Source organism: Astatotilapia calliptera, chromosome 13, assembly GCF_900246225.1.
Source record: "Astatotilapia calliptera chromosome 13, fAstCal1.2, whole genome shotgun sequence".
In the NCBI taxonomy this organism is placed as follows: Eukaryota; Metazoa; Chordata; class Actinopteri; order Cichliformes; family Cichlidae; genus Astatotilapia; species Astatotilapia calliptera.
Window position 1 is genome coordinate 12,329,324 of NC_039314.1, and position 20,836 is coordinate 12,350,159.

A 20,836-nucleotide genomic window follows, 5' to 3' on the forward strand; every position below is an offset into this window, starting at 1 on the left:
TGTTGTAAAAAATTGTCCAAAGATATCATTGTTCAGGGAGTCTTTCCACTCCTGTCAAGCTGATATAGTATGCTGAACTGGGCACCTAATATCCACCTTTCATCTTTCATCTTATTGCAATAAGGCTGGGGATGCACAAAATGACTTTTGGGTCAATTTGCACAAGATTTGCCTACCTTGCAAATTTATAAGGAGAAACAGTGCAGTTTGATTGAAACCAGTGATCTGCAAATAGGATCCTAATATCTTACTTTACAGATCTAGTCTTAACCGCCCCAAATGGCTTTTACCCGCTAATATCTAACGTTTTATATGTTTAAGCCAACATCTGCATAAGTGCTGTGCTGCGTTGGAGAGACTCCTGACAGCCCGCAAGAGCTCAGTTCGTAATGAAGTGAGGTAGTGCGAGCTGAGTGTGACTGGCTCTATTGTTATTTTGATTGGAATTACTGGATCATGAGATTGCAGGGCCTGATGTGAAAGGACATATCAGGAGTCAGCGGGATTATCTTTTGTTATTAAGTTTGCAACGTGAGCATATTTACAGCTGACATAAGAAATAGTCAGCAAAATATTCAGTGTGTGAGTTAAATTTCTGCTAATGTGTTCCTGGTCTAAAATGACGCTGTTTTGTTGTGATTCTGCAGTTGCTTATTGGCTGATGCTTTTTCAGTTACATAACAAACTCATTATTATCTCATCTGTTGTTGTTTTTTACTTATTTTGTTTCTCCGCAGAGATTGAAAAGTACGAAGGTGATGAATTAAGAAAAGATGGTGACACCAAGAAATACCTAGACATTATCAGCAATAAAAACATCAAGCTCTCCGAAAGAGTTCTCATTCCTGTCCAACAGTATCCAAAGGTAAGAGACATAACAGCTCTACAGGGTCCTACATTTTATTTTTTATTTTTTTCGGAAATGTGCAAGTGATCCGAACAATTAAACTGTGATGGAAGTGCAAGAAGAACAGAGTATGTGTTATATTTTTTCAGTCATTTTAGCAGCATTTTAGTCTCCCCTCCAGGTCGGCTTCACCTGTTCACAACTCCTACTTCTACACTAAAATCCCCATGAGCCTCAAACTGGCTATTAGAAAGTCACCGGATGCTGTCTGTTTATTTTGATGTAGTCACCAAAAACCAAAGTTTTCAGCAGACTAAAGCACCCAAGGGTACAGTGAGGAACAGTAACCATAAATCACTCCATGACACTGCTCTGTGTCTGAGTTATGCAACGTCAGTACTGACAAAGTCTGAAACGTGGTCTAATGAGGCTGCTCCGTCAGGCAGCTAAGCAACACACAGCTGCTTGAGGAGCAGCAAAAGGCTGTACTGCCACTGCAGTCATGGAAAGCTCCACTGCCCTTGAGTTCAGACATTCATGAAAAAGCCTTTAATACACTTCATACTCACGCTGTACTTTCCTGTCTTTTTTTCCCTTGTCATAACATCTCTGTGTCTAGCTGACATTAAGATGTTGTATTATGTGTATAATAATATGTATTATTATATGTTTTATTTAATTTAGAGAAACGTGATTTTTGTTAAGCACACTTGTTTAACTTTTCTGTAACACATATCTAACTAGCCAATCGGATAGCAGCTGTTCAGTGCATTTAGATTTGTAGACACGGTCAAGACGACCTGCTCAAGTTCATTCTCAGCACCAGAATGTAGAAGAAAGGTGATTTAAGTGATTTTGGAGGTGGCATGGCTGTTTGTGCTAGACGGCTGGGGCCAGTATTTCATAAACTGCTGATCTGCTGGGATTTTCACCACACAACCGTCTCTAGGGTTTACGGAGAATGATCAGAAAAGTCAGAGGAAGTTTTCTGTGTGAAAATATAATGTTGAAGTCAGAGGAGAATGGCCAGACTGCTTTGAGATAGGAAAGCAGTAACAGTATCATGTGTAACCTTGAATCAGATGGGCTACAGCAGCAGAAGACCACACTGGGTGACACTCTTTTCAGCTAAAAACATGAAACCAAGGCTACTGTTCTCACAGACTGACCAAAATTGACAACAGAAGATTGGAAAAATGTTGCCTGGTCTGATGAGTCTTGATTTCTGCTACAGCATTTGGACAGTAGGGTCAGAATTTGGCATAAGCAAGATGAAAGCATGGCTCCATCCTGCCTTGCATCAATAGATCAGGCTGGTGGTGGCAGTGTAATTGTGTAGGGAATATTTTCTTGGCACACTTCGTTCCCCTCAGTACCAACTGAACATCATTTAAATTACCACAGCCTAACTGTGTATCCCTTTTTAGCCACAGTGTACCTATCCTCTGATGGTTCCTTCCACTTTTACCACTAAGCTACATTGATAAAGAAAAATGGATGTACAATTTATAGCCTAGTTTACCTCATCAAAATGAGATTTTAGAACACAGTCTTCCTCTTTCATTCCTCTAACCACCCTCTTGAAAAGGTCAGCACTACCATATTTTTACATATCAACATACCTGCTCACATCTTCCATAATGTTTAAAAGTAAGTTTGTTTCTCCTGACAGGAAATGTGTGCCTTTCTTTTGGTCTAGTTTGTGCACAGAAGGGAAAAGACTGCGTGTCACTACTTAACTGAGACACATATTGGAACACATCCTACTCCCAGTACCTGAAAAATACTAGTCCTACATTGAAAACCACCTCCTTCTGAATACCCAAATGGTTTTCACCACGTTCAGTATCTTGCCAAAAATAGTGGAAGATTAGTGCATTTTAACTTAGCCAATGAGACAAATTGTTAAGAAGTCTTTCTGTAAAAAATTCAGATACTTTCTTTGACGTATTTTTTCATTATCCCAGAGACAAAATCATATAGTTATTGCTTCTACTTTGATATATTTCAGTTTTTGTACATTCAAGACTTCATCGTACAGTGTTACACGACTAGAAAATAGATGGTGCTGGGAGGAGAGGGAAATCTGAAAACTGTCCTGAGCACAGGCAATGCTTTAGTCCAAGGAGCCCCACAGGACTCTACATACAAATCAATTTGCTGTTTCCTCCTCAGGTCAGCATTAAGCAACTAATTAAGCTTTGTTCAGGACCTCTTCACTTAAATTGATTTAAACACTATGAAAAATAGTGACTGAATTGGCTTCTTGGGGGGGGGAAAAAGACAAAGAAATGTGTTTTTGTGCTTCTTTTTCCCCCACATCTGTTATCCAAATATAAGATGTCTTATTGGTCAAAATTGCATCCTCACTGTAAATGTTAAAATATCGTTTCACTTAGAGCACACAAACTGCTTTTAATATATTAAGTGTATATTAAGCTTTTGGGTGGGTGTGAAGAGCACTGACACACACTACAGGCATCCATCAGTTCAGCTGGTGGGTTTTCTTATAACGCCAGACATATGGATTCTGCGGAAGCATCGATTTTCTTCTTGAAAACGTAAAAATTGGAGGTAAAATTAAATTTCTGTAGATAGCGCATGTTCTGCTTTATATCCTACCTGCTGATTAATTGCATTCACTTTGAGTCCCATGTGTGAGTCTGCTCCTGATTAGATGGTTAATGAAAATCAGTGGAGCTTGCAGTTAAGAAAACCCGAGAAGCACGGAGGTACATAACAAATACATTTAAAGTGTTTTCATCATTTTAAACATGAAATTCACAGGTGCAATAGAGAAGCTCAAGTTTGCCAATGCTGCACAGTAAGCAAAGCTGCAGTCCAGAGGGACAAAACAGTTGTCCAACAACAGCTTCTGTGACCTGATTGCACAGTCAGCACCCCGCAAGACTGCAGTCTCACTATCTTAAACATCTTGGTAACACTGCACTTTCATTTAATGATAATTTGGCATATTAAGCAACTCTCTGATCAAGTGCATGGCCTGCAAAGTGAATGAGCCAAACTAAAAAGAAAGCAGAGCAAAACTTGGAGCCATGAGGTAAATTGGGCACAATATCCAGAACTTTTAGGGGGGGGGGGGGGAACCTAGTTAAATGAATGTTTTTGCATCAGTGTCACACAGATCTGAATGTTGGTCCTCAGTTCACTGATTGATATTTGATTTTGTACTTTCACAACATCTGGCCCTGCCAAGATGCACAAACTAATTGGTTTAATTACACTGGAATTTTCTGTGTTTGTGACATCAACTCTTCAATAACGTCCAGTCAGATTTTCTGTCACCGGTGGCCGTGCAAAACACTGTTCTCTCTCATTTCAGTAGTCTGGCAGGGCTCATTCTTGGTTACAGCTTCCATCTTACTGAAGACTAATTAAATGCAAAGTAATTAAATTATTGCATGAGAGAATCCTTCTGAGTAGTTTTAGATTTGACAAGATCACGTGTAATTGTGAGTAAAACTACCAGCGCTAATGAAATCACTCCTAATGGCACATTGACAGACACGCTGCAGGTTTTCACTTTTAACATGTCACAGCAGGAAATGCACGGTATTGTTAATAAAAATGTGAGGATTCAAATATTCTTAGTTTATCATTTGTTCCTCTTGTTAACTGTCTATACTGCCTATGAAAAGTCCTGTTTAGTCTAATTCATGTATGCAGTGTAGTCTAGTTTAATGTTTCTGTGCTATAGATGTGATAATGGTCGTGTTAAAGTCACGTTAAGACAATCCAGGGTCACACAAGTGTATAATAATGCTAGATAACGTCATTGACTCAAGTATAGACCACACAGTATACTTGCTTGTTAATACAGTATCACTTGACTGCATTTCAAATGTATGCAGATACAAAGAATGCTGCCAAATCAATACAGACACAGCATAGTACGGGGATATGGTTTTCATTTATAAGAGATGGTTTGCAATTTGCACATCAGTGCTGCACAAATTTATTAGACCACCTTTCATAAAAAAACAAGGAAAAAGAAACTATTTCAGCTGAATTCACTGGACTGAATCACATATTTATGCCCAAACATTGGCCTTCTCCGAGAAGTCAAAAATTAATAAATCATAACAGTGAACCAAGAAAACAAATTTTTCTGATCAGAAATGTAAGTAAATAACTGTAATTTGGCATTTTAATAAAAAAAAATGAGGTAATGTACAGTTTTTTTACTGTTTTTCATCATTAAAATTAGCAAAAAAAAAAGGTCATTTAGAACCTCTGGACAGATCTTCCTCTGACACAAGCAGATCATTTTTTCACTGTTCTCTTTCTTTCTCCGCACAAAATGATCACTTGAGAACATACTTTAATCTGTGTTTCACTATCACACACTTAAACCACACTCATGAGCTAAAACATGACGAATATCCTGCATACTTAACCTGCGATAGCACAACATCATTAAAGTTGTGCACTGGAGCAGATCACTGTTTCACTTGCACGTCTCCGCCAACACTGGGGTGCTTGTCTATAGTTTGCCCCCCACGCCCCCAAACTATTTTATCCAGGTACCCACCGCTGTGACTAGGTGTTGCTCTCAAACCTTGCCATTTTGAATATTCTCTGCCCCATTTGTCTGACAATAACCATTACCATAAGCATTTCACCAGCATCAAACACAGTGACTCAAAGCCTGTTCATTTGAATCTCAGATCTTGAAATGCACTGTTTTTCTGAGATAATTTCACTTGTGATTGTTCATAATGTTTTGACTCATCAGTACACTGTGGGGAAAAAAAAGAAGAAAAAACAGAAAACAGAAAATGTTTTGGTAATTTTCTTCCAGCACATTACCCGTTTTTTAACAGCAAATTTCTGTAAATGGCAAAAAAAACAACGTGTGGTTTAAAAACATAAGTAAAAAAAATAATATGGAAAATTCCTTCATTTTAAAACAGCACATTTTACTGTATCTTTGCAGATTATTTTTACTGTGTATAAAGTTCAACATTTGTGGAATTACAATGGAAATGCTCAAATAATATAATATAGTAAGCCAACCTCATAATTGAGATCAAATACTTCAGCTACAGCAAACAGTGTGTTTGTAAAAGTGTCTTAATCTTGATAAAATTGTGCAGCAGCATGTGTGGAATACATGAATTCAGCTTGGTAAAACTGCAGCTTCTACACCACCTTTCTACTTTTATCTTATGTACTGTTGCAGACTGACCCATCAGATAATGAATTACCCGTGTGGGGTTTTTTTGCAACGTTTTCTGCAAAATCTACAGCAATTTTTTTGTTTGTTTGTTTGTTTTGTTATACAGCCTGTGAAAAAAAAGAAATTTGGCCTTGAGACATTGCTTCAGTGACCTTACCAACATTTCTATTTTTAATCTTCTCTAAAAACACCATGAGACCTTGAAACAGCGTTGAGTTCAGTTAGCAGGTGAAAGAAGTTCATCTGTATCTGTCCTTTCTTTGGTATGTAAACAAATGAACCTTACACAGGGTTCTCGTCAAAGTCTTGAAGTTTTGCTCTAAGGTTACTATTTACTCAGCAAAAGAATATGATTAAGATAATCAGCAAAGACATTATCATTTAGATTCATCTAGAATTTATCCTCTGCTGTTTAATGAGACAGTTTGATTAGCATCTCTTAACCTTGGGGTATGAAGTGGTTTTTAATTGGCTGACCTTGTCAGCTACCTTGAGTGTAGAGCTAGGGATTTCTGCAAAACTGAATATACGAGAATATTATCTAAAAAATAGTTGTTCCCTTTTTATTAGAATAATGATTTTTCTTAAATAAAATGGACACATTTCAACCCGGTATTTTCAAACTATTATCTCAGCAGGTTAACTATCTCCTCTGCAGGTAAATGGAGAGCCCAAAACACATTAAACTGTATTTTGTCCTTGTGGATGCCACAATTTTGAGCTTATCTGTCTGTTATTGTGACCTTTAAATAGTGCTGTGGCTGCAGTGCTGCCCATACAGAAATCCCATTTTTGTCTGCCCAGAGATGTCAATGTCCTAAAGAAAGGCCTATCACGGGGAAAGGTGTTTTCCTTAGATAAGTACTGAATACAGTCAAGGGAGTACAGGGTGTGAATTAAAATTAAGCACTTATATGATACAATCACAATTCCAACTCGGGATCCTACCGAGTTAGTGTTTATGTGATGACTGTGTGATGTGATGTCTGCTCGTGAGACTTAAAAAATTGTAAGATTGTGCCTTCCCATATTAACAACAGTCCATTTCTGGTAGTACATAATGCCTTCGTTTTTAGAAATGTGACAGAATCAAGTGAAATATCTGGATATGGCAACAAAAAAAAATCCACAGTATGCTGTTGATTGACACTATTATCTCAAAATGAAATGCACTATAGGAATCTCATGCAAATTGTAATGGATAGATATCTGCAAGAAGGCACAGCCTGTATAAAAGATAGATGCAGCCTTCAATATTAGCTTTAAAGCCAGCAGGGGAAATTCAGGGGGCTTCAAAAAGAAGCCAGTTTCTATCGATGTCTGTGAAAAAATGGCCCTCATCCTCGCTTGACTTGAGACCTCGGTAAACAATTTTCTAATAATACTCAGTCACCAGTCGCTTGAAATTATTTAGGATGACATTAATTTGTAAAGTATAGCCACATTTAAAGTAAAGTAGGTATTAAAAATAGGTGTGCTTTGGGCTGTGTGTGCCATTCCTCAGATCCATCCCTTGCAATATCACTTCTGGCTCCAAATCGAACAATAAAAATTAATAAATGTTTGGAAAACAACTCTGTTGCCTTTTCAATCAATGGTCTAATCAATAGAATAGAACAAATCATATCAATGAGCTCACAGAGAACTTCACACTGTTTCCCCCCTTCATCACTACAGAGCATTTTAGTATCTGTCAGCTCATTTTTGCTTTCAAAGCCCAGTTTTACTTTGCTGATTCACGCTCTCATCTTTCCTGTTTATTTCACCAGGCGGATATTTTAGTGACAAAACACAGATAAACCCATTCTTTGCTAGATGCCTGTTAGCACTCATCAGATAAAGTTAGAATGCAGCTGGTGAGCACAGCCAGGCAATTAGCAGCTAAAGAGCCTAAGTTATTCGATACCAAACTAAAGCAAAACTGACAGTGAATACTGCTTTTGGTTTCATTTGATAGACACAAGCATGGCTGCAAGTTGTCGCTAATGCTAATTAAAGTCTGCTGGATGCAACCAAATAGTGTTTTTAGTCCAAGAAGCTATTACTGATTAATTATCCCATTAGTTAGTTGTTGGCCTGGATTCACTAACTGCCATAATACGTTGCATTAATGTCATTAACACAAACCTTGTATGAAGATTTGTGTTAATGTGCAGTGAAACACAGTGAAAGTGTTCACCATGCGCTCTCGTTTTGTTTCATCTTGAGTGTGGTTTGTAAAGCTCTCAGTACGCTGAATAAGTAAAATGTCTGTGATGAACTGAAACATTCAAGTGTGACAAATATGCAAACAAAACTAAAGAAGAGGGAAATGCAACCCCATTTATTTCCAAATAAGTTGTGACACTGTGTAAAATATGAATAAAAACAGAATGCAGTGGTTTGCAAATTATTTCAGTTTAACTGATGATACTACAAAACTACAGTTTTAGTAACAGATCATTTATAAGGTAATTTTTATTTCAGCTGCAAAAGACCAGAAAAGCTTTGTAATGTTAAATAGTTAACATTTAATTAGTAGTAAAAACTTGTCTTTCTCTTGTTTTCACTTCAATACACTGTGAATTTTAAATGAACTGGATGTTATTCTCATTTTAAGAAACCTCCACACTTTATTCTAAACTAAGCTTCAGAGAACAACTTGTATTTCTTATTTAAAAGCCATGGAGCTGTTATAGACTTGCGAGAAGGGAGCTGGGTTTGTGTGAACTTGTTAGTCTTTGTTCTTTCCCTCTTCCTTAGGTTTTTTGCATATTTGTCACACTTAAATGTTTCAGTTCATCACAGATATGTTATTATTAAACAAAATCAACCCGAGTAAATTTAAAATAAAGCCTTTAAATTAGCTTATCTTTTACTAAGGGAAAAACCTATCCAAATCTTTGTGACCCTATGTGAATAAGTAATTTCCCTCATTAAAATAATAACTCATTTTACCAACAAGAACTGTAACCAAGCTTTTACAGTGACTTAAGTCTCATATTGCTGTGGAGGCGTTTTGGACCACTTTTCTTTGGAGTATTGTCATAATTCAGTCATAATTCAATTTTTAGCCATTCAGAATAGACTTGCTGGTATGTTTTGTATCATTGTGCAGGGCACAAACTGATAGCTGGAAGTTGTCCTTCAGGATTTTGAGGTAGAGAGCAGAATTCATGGTTCCATCAATAACAGCAAGTCGTCCAGCCCCACACCATCATGCTACCACCACCATGTTTGACTGTCGTCAGTGCACTCTTGGATTAATTTTGGTAGGCCGGCAACTCCTGGGAAGCTTTACCATTGTTCCAGTTGTTTTCCATTTGTGGATAATGGCTCTCACTGTGGTTCTCTGGAGTCCTCAAAGCTTTAGAAATGACTTTGTAACCCTTTCCACACAGTTAGATGTCAATGACTTTGTTTCTCAGCTGTCTTTTAGATCGCAGCATGTTGTTTATTTCACATTCCAGAATTTATATATATGAATGGAAAATATTGCATTTCTATTGTGATGAACTATTCCAAGTATTTCACTGTAAATATTTAGAAAATCCAGCTTGAAGTATGACTTGTATCACATGTCTCATGTCACCTAAAGATGGTCTGTATCTATGTTTTTTCTTTTTTTTATTCATTTTTTAGACAAAAGTTGTAGATACACGACAGAAATGACTGATTAGCATTAACATTTACAGACAACCTCTGTTCAACACGTCTGGCTTTTGACTGTGTTGCCCTTCTGAAAAGCTCACCAGGTGTCCTCCCCTTGCCACACTGCTCCCCAAACAACCACTCATCTGCTTCCTTTAATGTCCGTGGGGCTGATAGGACACACTCATCTGACACGCTCGCAGCCCAGTCATCCCAAGCTGTCATTAAAGCATAAACCTCTACCTAAAGCTTTAATCCTCCTATCAGAGAGGACCTGGACTTCCCCAGTACCACAGCTCACTAACCTGGCAGTGAGTGCCCTCAGGACATCTGCTGATCTTGACTGGCCCCAGTGCACTGCATAAAAGGGCAACAAATTTTCCAACCTGAAAGCTAAAAAGTTGTTTTGTTATTAGATATGCAATGCCACAGTGGTTCGACAAGGTGCAAAATGTCAGTATTCTTCCCTTGGAACTGACCTTATACTGAAGAATGGAAACAAGCTGCTTTAGCACTTAAAAATATATAAAATTAATAAATAAATATGAGGGGAAACATCAGGAGGGCGCTGAGTGCCTCCTTTGATGTTTGCCTTTTATTTAGCTTTTCTCATATAATCACATTTATTACTTTAAATTTAGGAGCATAAAAATGAACTTGTAATGTATTTTCAAAGTGTCATTATTTTTTGAATGTATGGAAAAAAGACCTTTGGTCTGCACTCACAAATGGGTCTGTTTTAAGTGTACAAAGATCTCAGCATTGTAGGAAACATAGGACGTCATAAAAAAAACATAAAAGGCAAAAGCCAGCAGGAGTGATTTCACCAAATCAGTCCAGCCCCTTATAGACAACAGTGGCAGTATTGTTATGAATAATGTACATATGTGGTATTCCCCATATAATCAGACCTTCTAATTCATTCATTCACTCATTCATTCATTTAAATGTGATGCTTTAAAATTACAAAACCTTTTCTACAGGATTTGGTAGTTGTCAAGCTGGAGACATTAAGTTGTGCAGCTCACCAGGATTAAACTAATACAGTGCATATAATTCCCCGTTGCTTCCAAGTTTTCCATGTTTGGGATCACTCTTGGTTCACACATTTTCATCCTTTGATTTACAAGTCTGCAAAGGTGACGAAGAATCCAATGTCAGGTCTCAGTCACTGATGAAGGCAGCTTTCACATTTGGTGTGAATGCAAACACAACAACCAAAAAGTGTGAACAGAAAATAACCCCTTTTTTTAAATGAAAACTCACAGGCATTTCTTGTTGTGTCAACATTTTTTAAATCATTTAACACAGAAACATCTGTGTTTACTGACATCTTTAAAATAAAAGTTGGAGTTTAGGAACATACGGTACAGAAGCTGAAGCTGGGATGATCTTGTTTGTAAAACTGGGAAAGGAAGAACTGATGTGTATTACATATATTACTGTGGGGATTACCTGTGCCTGCAGGGTGTCCTAGCTTTGAGAGCGCAGCTTAAGACTTACCCACCAATGTAGCATCGCACCCGTGTAGCATTGATGGACAGCCTAAAAAAACCACGGGGACCTCTAGTGAGGTGCCTTATTAACTGTAGCACCTTGTGGAGCCACACAGAACTTTGTTGTTTGCTCACACACCTCTGTTGGATTAATTCTTGATGGAGTTCTCCTTTAGAAAAATGTATGCAAATAGGCAAAACACAAGACGGCTGAGACGTACATTCATCAGTTTGACAGCGCATTTGCAACACAATGAAACATGCTGCAAATACTGAGATGCCATTACAAAAGGCAAACCAGTTAAAAAACAATGCTACACACGTGTCTTCAGACTGTTTGTTTGCAGATGCAGGCCACTGAAGGAAGCACAACCACGAAACAGACACACTGAGGTGCTTTTGAAAAGTGCTTTATTCAGCTACATTTGTAAGCTGTGTCCAACTCAATCTTCACCTTTTTCGTTATACCCTGTGAACTTGTAAGGTTACACAGCGCAGAGCTTCGTATTTTAGAATCAGTATGGAGACCAAAACATTAAAATTTGGTTTTCAGAAGAAAAGAAAAAGAAGACCCAGAGTGTGCAATACAGCATACAGTACAAACAAGGGTTTCATTCCAGCCATTTTATCATCGAGTATTTTTGTTCAATGTTTGAAATGTCTTTGCGCTTAATTGTTGCATGCACAACACCCTTCCTTCTAATATCTGCACACTTATCAGTGTTAAGACTATAGGGGGTATATAGAATCATTTCAAACCTCATTTAACACTGAACCATACCCCTTTCCGAAGCTCAAATTGCTCACCATGGAGCAGCAGAATGGCTCCAGACATTCATTAGCTTAATGAAAACAGGCCACTCTTCTCCTACCACCCAGCGAGCGGCTTCCCGATGTAGCCACAACGACCATCTGCTCTCCAGCTCCCTGCCAGCTATAGGATAGTCCTGTCAAAGCAGCTGAAGAAAGGCATCCACAAAGGCGCCTTAATCATTCAGATCAGAGGACAGGCAAGGACAGCAGATTTTTTTTTCTTCATATACACATCCCCTGGCGCCTCAAAATCCTGGTTGTGGCATTCACTTGTGGTGTTAATGATGTTCATTAAAATAAGTCAGCCCGGCACAAGATAGATGGAAAATTAGTGTCTGTTTCATAAATTGACGGGACACTTTAGGTTGAATAAGCTGAGCGAGCAGTTATTGGAGTTGCGTTGCAGCAGCCGCACACAGCTGGCAGTAAGGTTATGAGCTCTTCTCACGGTAGGAGAACCTGCTTTGTGAAAAGGTTAATGTCATTTTAGGGCTGGACAGAGTGTGTTGCAGTAGGCGGCTGACCACCTGTTCAACTCCGGAGGTGGTCTACTTTTAATCTCACCTAACAGGAAACATTTGAAAGTCGAAGCTGGGTGTTTTAACAATTAAAAATTGTGTGTTAAGTAGTGTTAATAGTCATCCCCACCCATGTTTTCAAAAACTGCCAGACTCACTGCAGTCGCGTTATGAGTTTTACCTTTTAATAACTGGTAATCTCAGCAGTGTTGTGGCTACCCAGAGTTACTTTTCTCAGTATGAACACTAGCTGGTGCACAGTAAGAGGGAAATGATAGCCCCAAGGCTTTAATCTAATAGTTTGTCATCAGGATAGTATTACTTAATTTCCCACTGGGAAGAAAGTCATTATTTCTGACTTTATCTCAGCACTGACCTCTGGAACAGTCTCAGGAATATTATTGGTTTGAGTCCATGTTCCCATTCGTTTCCTTTCTCTTAGCATGACTTCGATGACCCTAAACGCCACTAAGACGCATGACTATCGAGGGCATGGAGCAAGCACAGGACAGACACATATGCTGGAATGAAGATGAGAGTTGCATTTACCTTTAATGTGCTACACACAGAGCACCATTATATTGATTTATTACAGGCTACATTTCAGCTTTTTCTCACATGATAAATGATCAGTGGAATGTGAGGTTATATCGATAATAGATAACTAATGGCCAGCGGTGATCTTTCATGGTTAACCTTTTCTCTGAAAAGATCAAATCCCTTTTACATGCAGCACGTAAAAAGAGAGGATGCTTAGAAAACAGTTATATGGAAATATAAATCAGCTTTTTAACTATTAATTCTCTTCTTAGGTATGCAGGACACTCTGATAAGGTCTCTCATTGCCATTATTCTCCTCTTGCATAGTTTAATTTTGTAGGGAAGCTGCTGGGACCACGGGGAAATTCTATGAAACGATTACAAGAGGAGACAGGAGTGAAGATGTCCATCCTTGGCAAAGGGTCCATGAGAGATAAAGACAAGGTAAGGCGTCTATCGATTGGTGCTGAGATATAGCTGTTTGGCTGATCAAAGAGAAATATTTACAAAGACAAAGCTCTTGAAATCCTACCAAAAGCACAGTGGAATATTTTAACCAACACCATCTGAGCAGTAACTGAGATGAATAACACCCAGAATAAAATTAATAGCTTTCACTTGACAAACATATGTAGGCGAAAAATGGGAATGTTTTTCTGTGTTGTTTAATAGCATATTCTGTAATCGTCAATTATGAAGGCAAAGTAATGAATCTCTTTGCCAAAGTCATTTATTCTGCTGACATGTGGTCCCCTGGAGCCAAACTTATCCGAGCGTGTACACAGACAGCCTGCTGGATCTGGTATTCACGCTCATAACAGGTCGCACTGTGCTGCTCTAGAGTTACATTGCTATTATTACTGTAGCCTCTGATTCAGACATTCAGACATGACAAAAGACTTTCAGCCTTATCGCCTCTTTGGTGAAACTAGAGCTGCATTTCAATACATCGAGTACATATTGAGGGCAAAACAGTGCAAAGGCTGTTGGAGCAACTTTACAGAGGCTTTAACTGATTTCATTTTTTACACTTTTTTCCCTCTTTTTTTACAAGACATTTGTTATTCGAATTTACAGCTTTCTTCAGGTTTATTGAACTCGTGTAGCTTATAGCATGCTGCATAAAGTTTGGCTGTCCAACACTGCTGTTTCCTTTCACTGTCAGCATTCCCATAGCTTTGTTTGCAGCTCGCAGTTATGTGCAAAAACAAGTTCTTAAGTGTCTTTGGAGAGCACTTCCTCAGGAACATATAGCAGACAGGCATAGTTAGAGAACAACCTGTGAACATGGAGGAGCACTTAGCAGCAGGGGTTTTCAGCACATACATCACTGTTTAGTTTGGATCACCCACAAAGCAGGACAAGAACACACTACAACGGACAGTCAGGACTGCAGAAAAAAATCACCAGTGTCACCTTGCCCTCCATTCAGGGCTTATAAAAAAAAATCCAGAATCAGGAAATGAGCACACCCTGAACACGGCCACCTCCAACTCTTCCCCTCTGATTGGTGCTGCAGAGCACTGAGCACCAAAACAACCAGACGTCTGTACAGTTTCTTTCCACAGGCTGTCACTCTGATCAACACTTAAATCGCTCACATGGTGTCTGTACTAAACAGCCACCATACCTGCTACAAAAGCACGCTGTATATACTGTATGTTGTATATTCTATATACTACATACATACTGTCAAGTCCTCAAAGAAGAACACGTATTGTTATTGTCTGTTTGTCTATTGTGTTAAGTCCATTGAGTGCAGCAAAGAAACGGGAGATCAATTTCTTTTGTGTGTACACAATAAAAGTGATTTGGATTCTGTTGATATTTAACAGAAAGATAAAAACATGAACTTCCAATAAATGCCACTGGAACAGTAAATGTAATTATGTTTAATTAATTACATATGATTATGTAATTATGTTATCATCAATAACGTAATCGCAGGACCAGAGAGACTTAAACCCCTCAAACAAATCTGTTCTAATGTTCATCTGTGTAAATTATATACAGTCCATTTAATAACTGTTCTGATTAAGGTTATGAATACGTGTATTACGCAGCCTTTAGATCATATACTTGCATCTACATACACACAGACTGATGCTTAAAATAATTTAAGCATGTCCAGCTGAAGTTATGCTGTGACCCTTAGATTTTCAGTATAGGAGTTTTAGGATGATCTTGATATGTACTTAGCCATGTATGCCCAAACTAAAGAAGCTTCTGTTTTTAGACATGAACAAGTTGGATTTTTTTTTTCACACTTTCTTTTAAGATAACACGCAGCAGAAAATAGCCTGTTTCACACAGAGTCCTACCATTTTAAAAAAACTCAGTAGTGTGATTTAGACAAGCTGTCAGGATAGAGCGTGCACACGTGATGGTCACCTGCTGGAGATGAATGCACCAGACAGTTAGCTGCTCTATTCGCACATCAGCACAGTCTAACATCACACAGTGTTTTTATTAGAGAGCTGAGAGGCTAACGTCCAGTCTGGCTGCATTAGACGTTATGATTCTCACATGCACCTCGAGTCAGGTAATGTCTAGATATGTTCAGCTCTACAGTAAATGTCTGGAAACAGCATTATTAATACAAGACACATGCAGTTATTAATATTTATTTTACCAAGATCAATATTAATGCTATACATGCAAACACATTTTTTTTAAAAATGGACCAAATAGATTGAGATTATCTGCAGAATAGATGAAATCAGTCATTTTCTGTGTGATAATACCAAATATCAGTTACAGAAAATTTATATAACTGAATAACTGAGACTAAGTAATAAGTGTTTAAACTTTGTATTGTAAATAGAAATTAATACAATAAAAGTGACCTTTTATGGACCTAATGGTGAGATGGAAAGTCTTCCTTTTGAAGGCACTGAGATGAGGATATTTTTTTTGCACCATCTAATTCTTGGATGTACCTTGGCTGGTGCAGGAGTTCATTTACAATTTTGGCTTACTGCCACTAAGTCCATTGAGTTTGCTCATGTGCTACATTAACTTGTCTTTGGTGTGCTAAATTAAGTAAAGAGGCACTAAAATGTTAATAACAGTCAAACTGTCAGCAACATAACAGTTCATTTACCTGCATGCTTTGCTGAGATTGTTATACTGAGCAAGCGGCAATTTTAATGTTCACTATGTCCCTTGCTATGTCGCTGACATGGAAATTCATCTTGAGGAAGACACGTGTTGTTTTTCTAGTCCTTGTCCTTATAAAGTCCCCGGCTGTATTCACCCAGCACACAGGACAATAATAGACTCTTAACAGTTGACTCTTACCAACAATGGCTACATAATGATCTGATTTTGCTTGGTGTTATCTGAGGGGTATTGATTTTGTGTACGGTCTAGGCAAGTCTGAGGCATTCTGTGATGAGACTGGCTCCCAGAGGTCCTGAGTGAAAGGCTGGCAGCCTTTCAAGGCATCTGGCCACAAGGCAGTGTCGAGCAGACGCCGCCAAAGCCCTATTACATTCAAAAGCACATTGCCTACACACATTTCTGCCACCTTATCCAGTTCCACATTTAGAAGCATCAGCCCAGCAGTAGGGTAAGGAGGGTAGGCTGGGAACATTTTCACAAGAGCACCTCACAAGCTAATATTAAACCATATGCTCAATATTACACTTCGTGTACAAGTAAGAGTTTATGTGGTGCTTTAATCATAGAGTTGAAAAGTCCTTATTTCACCTCTCTGGTTCCAGACTATTTCCTGGTAGTCAAGGTTAACACCGCAGGCAGGACAGAATATTGTTTATATACACAACATATAATCCTTACAGCAGTGAACCACACAATAGCTTCAATTAAGCAGGCAGTCACGCTATCTAGCGTTTCAGGGACAAATTACTGTACCAGCTTGCAGACAGATTGGTCTGCCCACATGCATGTTTTGATCAGATACACAATAACCTAGGCTCGCTGACAGAGAAAGTGAAAAATGATGACATCTTGGGAGAAATTTTTAATTAAAGCCGGCTTCTCCCAGAGGGAAGGCATCGGCCCTGTGATGCAAGGACAAAAGTTTGAAGCCCCAGATTGGCTGATAAAGTAAAGTGCATGAGTGGCACTCTCACTTCTCTTAGCAGCCACCATCAAGGTGTCCTTGAGAAAAGCACTCAATACCCAACTGTTGCAGCGAAGGATGAATGAAAACAGGTTTAAAAAAAAATCCTTAGTCAGTCTTTATTCTGACATGACTGAATATTCTGTACATTGTTCAGAATGCAGCCGCTGCGTTTGTAACTAGTACAAGTAGAAAAAAGGCCTCACATCACTTCTGATTATTTGTTAAATGTGGAATTGATTTAACGCTCCTTTTAAAACACAGTTACCACTTGCCCCGAGCTATACTGCAGATCTTTTAAGCCGTTAATGTCAGTGTGACGCCTAAGGCAGGTCTCTGCAGGGCCCGGGTGAAGAATTAAAGGTGCTCCTGTGAACAGAGTCTGGAGGAGTTTTGTGTGGGAGTCTGTATTGAAAACATGTTTACTTCGGTGCACAATGTAAGATTGAGATCAGCGCAGTGTGCCCTATCCAAACTGAACTTTCTCTCCTGAAATTCTTTCTTTTTGCCCTGCATCTTTGCTAAATGTGCAGTGCTGCGTTGCTTTAAAGCAGTGGTTGTTATTATTTCCCTGGCATGACTTTCTCCATAAGCTGACAAAAACTCACTTCCATATCCCACAGCTTTTACCAAATATTAACAATGATAGGGGAAATGACTACTAGAAAAGCATCCAGCTGGAATTCTAGCAAGAATGGAAATCAGTGTGATAGCTTCAGCAAGCATTTGTTCATTTTCCCATTTAACTTAATTTTGATGGATATTTTCCTCTGGCAATCCATTACCTTTCTCTTCCATCTCAGAATATTTATTGAAAGGTTAATGCCTCACCTGTCCACCAGGAGACCTCACTCTGTCTGCCTGCTTAGTACACCTGCTCCTCAACCACCCTGAAATCTGCAATAAACACATAACAAAAAACTGATATCAAAATTAATAATTAATCAAACAGCTCTTTGATAATCCAGCAATTTATGCAGTAGTGCAATTACTATGTGTTAACCCGAAGCTTGTATTGTGCTCTTTCAGTCAAGACCACTACAATAAAAAGACCATTCTTCAACATGAAGTAAATGATATCTGGCGGCATGACTCTGTTCAGGGACCCCCTTCGCGCCTGGCATGTGCAGACGTGGAAAGCATAATGCGGGGAGAGCACACCTCCCCGCCCTTTTCCATCTGCATACACGAGGAGCTTGAGGCAGGGAGAATGATGGGAAGCCCCCGGCACAGAACTGATCAGTGACAATAGATAAGACATAAAAAGCATGAAAAGGAGGAGCTGGGGTGGAGGTGGCGTTCCAAAGCAGTTTACAGATGTGCAGCATCTGTAGGGAGGATAAATGGCGCCTTGATTTATTCAAATTAAACATTTATATTAAAGATATTAATTTGGTGAATTTCTAAAAAAAACACACAAAAAACTTCCCTTCCTCTTCTATTTTTTACAGGAAGAAGAATTAAGGAAAAGCGGGGAGGCCAAATACGCCCATCTGAGTAACGATCTGCACGTTTTAATTGAGGTCTTTGCTCCACCTGGAGAGGCCTATTCCCGCATGAGTCACGCCTTGGAGGAGATAAAGAAATTCCTAGTACCAGTAAGTTTAATACTTTACACGATTTTTCTTTGTAATTTTTATTCCTACACCGTCCTGTACAGTACAAACAAGCGCATTTACTGCTGACTTGACCATTTCTTCATCACCCTTATTAGCATGCAGCAGTACTGAGTTTACAGTATCGGGGGTTTGTTTAAATAAGAGGAAGATACGAGCGTGAAGCTTTTCTCTGCATTACAACTACCGTTCGACACTACATGCCCTTAGTTACAAATGAAAAATAATGTATTCAGCAATTAAAGTGCAGTATGGAACAACTTCCAAGACTCCAGCAACCTAGCCTGGAGAACTTAGCAATAATTAATGTGCATGTTGTGTACTCTCGCTGAGTTTAAGCTGTAAATATTAATCAAGCTTTGCAAATGTGACAAGTCTAATAGAGGAGCTGTGCTGCATGAGTCTGCTTTATGAAGTTCATGCTTCTTGCTATACTGAACCAATATTCATGCAAGAATTTTGTCTCGGTGGGCCAGGAGGATGATGATACCGCACTGAACAAAAGCAGCTACTAATGACTTCACAAAGTCTGCCAAAAAACAGTAGGGAAGTACCTGATTATAGATCCGCTCCTGATGTTTCTGTGTGCACGCTTTTAGGGAGAATGCTCGAAAACAGTGGTTAAACACTCCATCAGAAGTTAAGCTAAAAGCCAAGAGAATCTATTTATGTGTTTGTTGGCTGGTGAAAGGGAAAACTGATGGGAACAATTTTACCACTTTCAGTTCCTTGGTGCATTCTTGCTGCTCCTAACACAAACTTGTGAACATGTGACTCATTACCAAGTGGTGCAAAACAACCACGAGAACTTACCCGTGCTGTAAAGTGTTGCATGCAAAGCAATTAGTTGAACCTTTAGCAGCTTATGTTTAAACCTGCTTTTCTAAGCCTTTTCCCCCTTAGTTTCCTATTTTTGCACCTGTGAGAAACTCAGTAATCTCTTCTAAAAAAGGACCCCTCTTACTTTTTTTTAGTAAACTGCATTATTTGATGCATAATCAGTGTGTACACAGGACCAGCCGTGATATAGGACTAGTTGTTTTTTAATATATCCACTCATTCAGAGATTTTAGGTTAGTTATTTTAGATCTTTTGTAAAGATTTGTCTGCAAAATGACCTGGGAAAGAAGCAATTAGCTTTTAATTGCAGTAATCCGAAAATGATTACCGTGGAAGTACATTTTGGGCAGGTGGATGTTAACAAAAATGCTCCTTTAATCCAAAATGAATGCAAGATTAAGAAAACTGTTAAATGTTGCTAGTTAATCAGACATTTCCAACACTAATTTCACGCTGAGTTAGAAAAATAAACCCCGTATTTACTGAAATTTGAAAAAAACACAACGCAGTAAGGTAGGCAACATCAAAATTCAGCTTACACCTTCTCCACATGACAATAAAATCACATTAAAAAAACTTTAGTACCAATTTCAGAGCACATGTCCACTGCCTCGGGCATATTATTAGGATTTTGCAAATAAACTGCACATAATGCAACACAGCAGGCATCTGTCAGTAGTAGTAGTGACAGATGTTTCACGCCTCAGGTGAGGAGTGGCATATACATGTCCTGCTATTTTTTTTTAAATTGCTGCATAATGCATTAGGAGCTGCATTGTAAAACATGTTGTCAGAGACGTGCTCTGATAAATCGTGAAAAGCAACATATGGTTACAGGTGTATTTGCGGTGTACTCATGCATATGTGAAAGAAAAGTTGGATGAAGCCTTTGTGGACCCAGAGTGAGCTGAGCAGTGTCTAGTAGCCGAAACCAAGTAAAGAAACCAAGCTTAGCAATGCTGTCTTTAAAGACACAACTATAGTAGAACAGGATGCACAGTGCCAGAGCACTACAAAATGAACTCTAGCAGGCCACTGGTATGAATGCCTCTAACCAAACAAACACAAGCAACTTTCATGAGGGAGGCCAGAGGCCCAGACGTCGTCTAATGAGCTCTGTGCTCACTGCTCAATACTATGGGAGCAGATTGGCCTTTGCCATAAAATACCAGAATTGGCAGGTCCACCACTGGTGCCCTGTGCTTTTCACAGATGAGATCAGATTCACCTTGTGCACATGTGAGAGTCA

At 38.8% G+C, this 20,836-nt stretch overlaps 1 protein-coding gene across 6 annotated transcripts in view; it reads left to right on the top strand.

The window, feature by feature from the left end:
- The window catches only part of khdrbs2 (KH domain containing, RNA binding, signal transduction associated 2), an 80,135-nt gene that overhangs the window by 11,881 nt on the left and 47,418 nt on the right, over positions 1-20,836 (top strand). For all 6 annotated transcript variants that reach the window (XR_003274251.1, XR_003274252.1, XR_003274250.1 and 3 more), the window contains exons 2-4: positions 738-865; positions 13,372-13,488; positions 18,583-18,729. Coding sequence is in view for 3 of the 6 variants with exons in the window: in XM_026189989.1 (XP_026045774.1) it covers positions 738-865; positions 13,372-13,488; positions 18,583-18,729 (392 nt within the window). In the remaining 3 variants the exon portion in view is untranslated. The remainder of the gene's footprint in view (positions 1-737; positions 866-13,371; positions 13,489-18,582; positions 18,730-20,836) is intronic.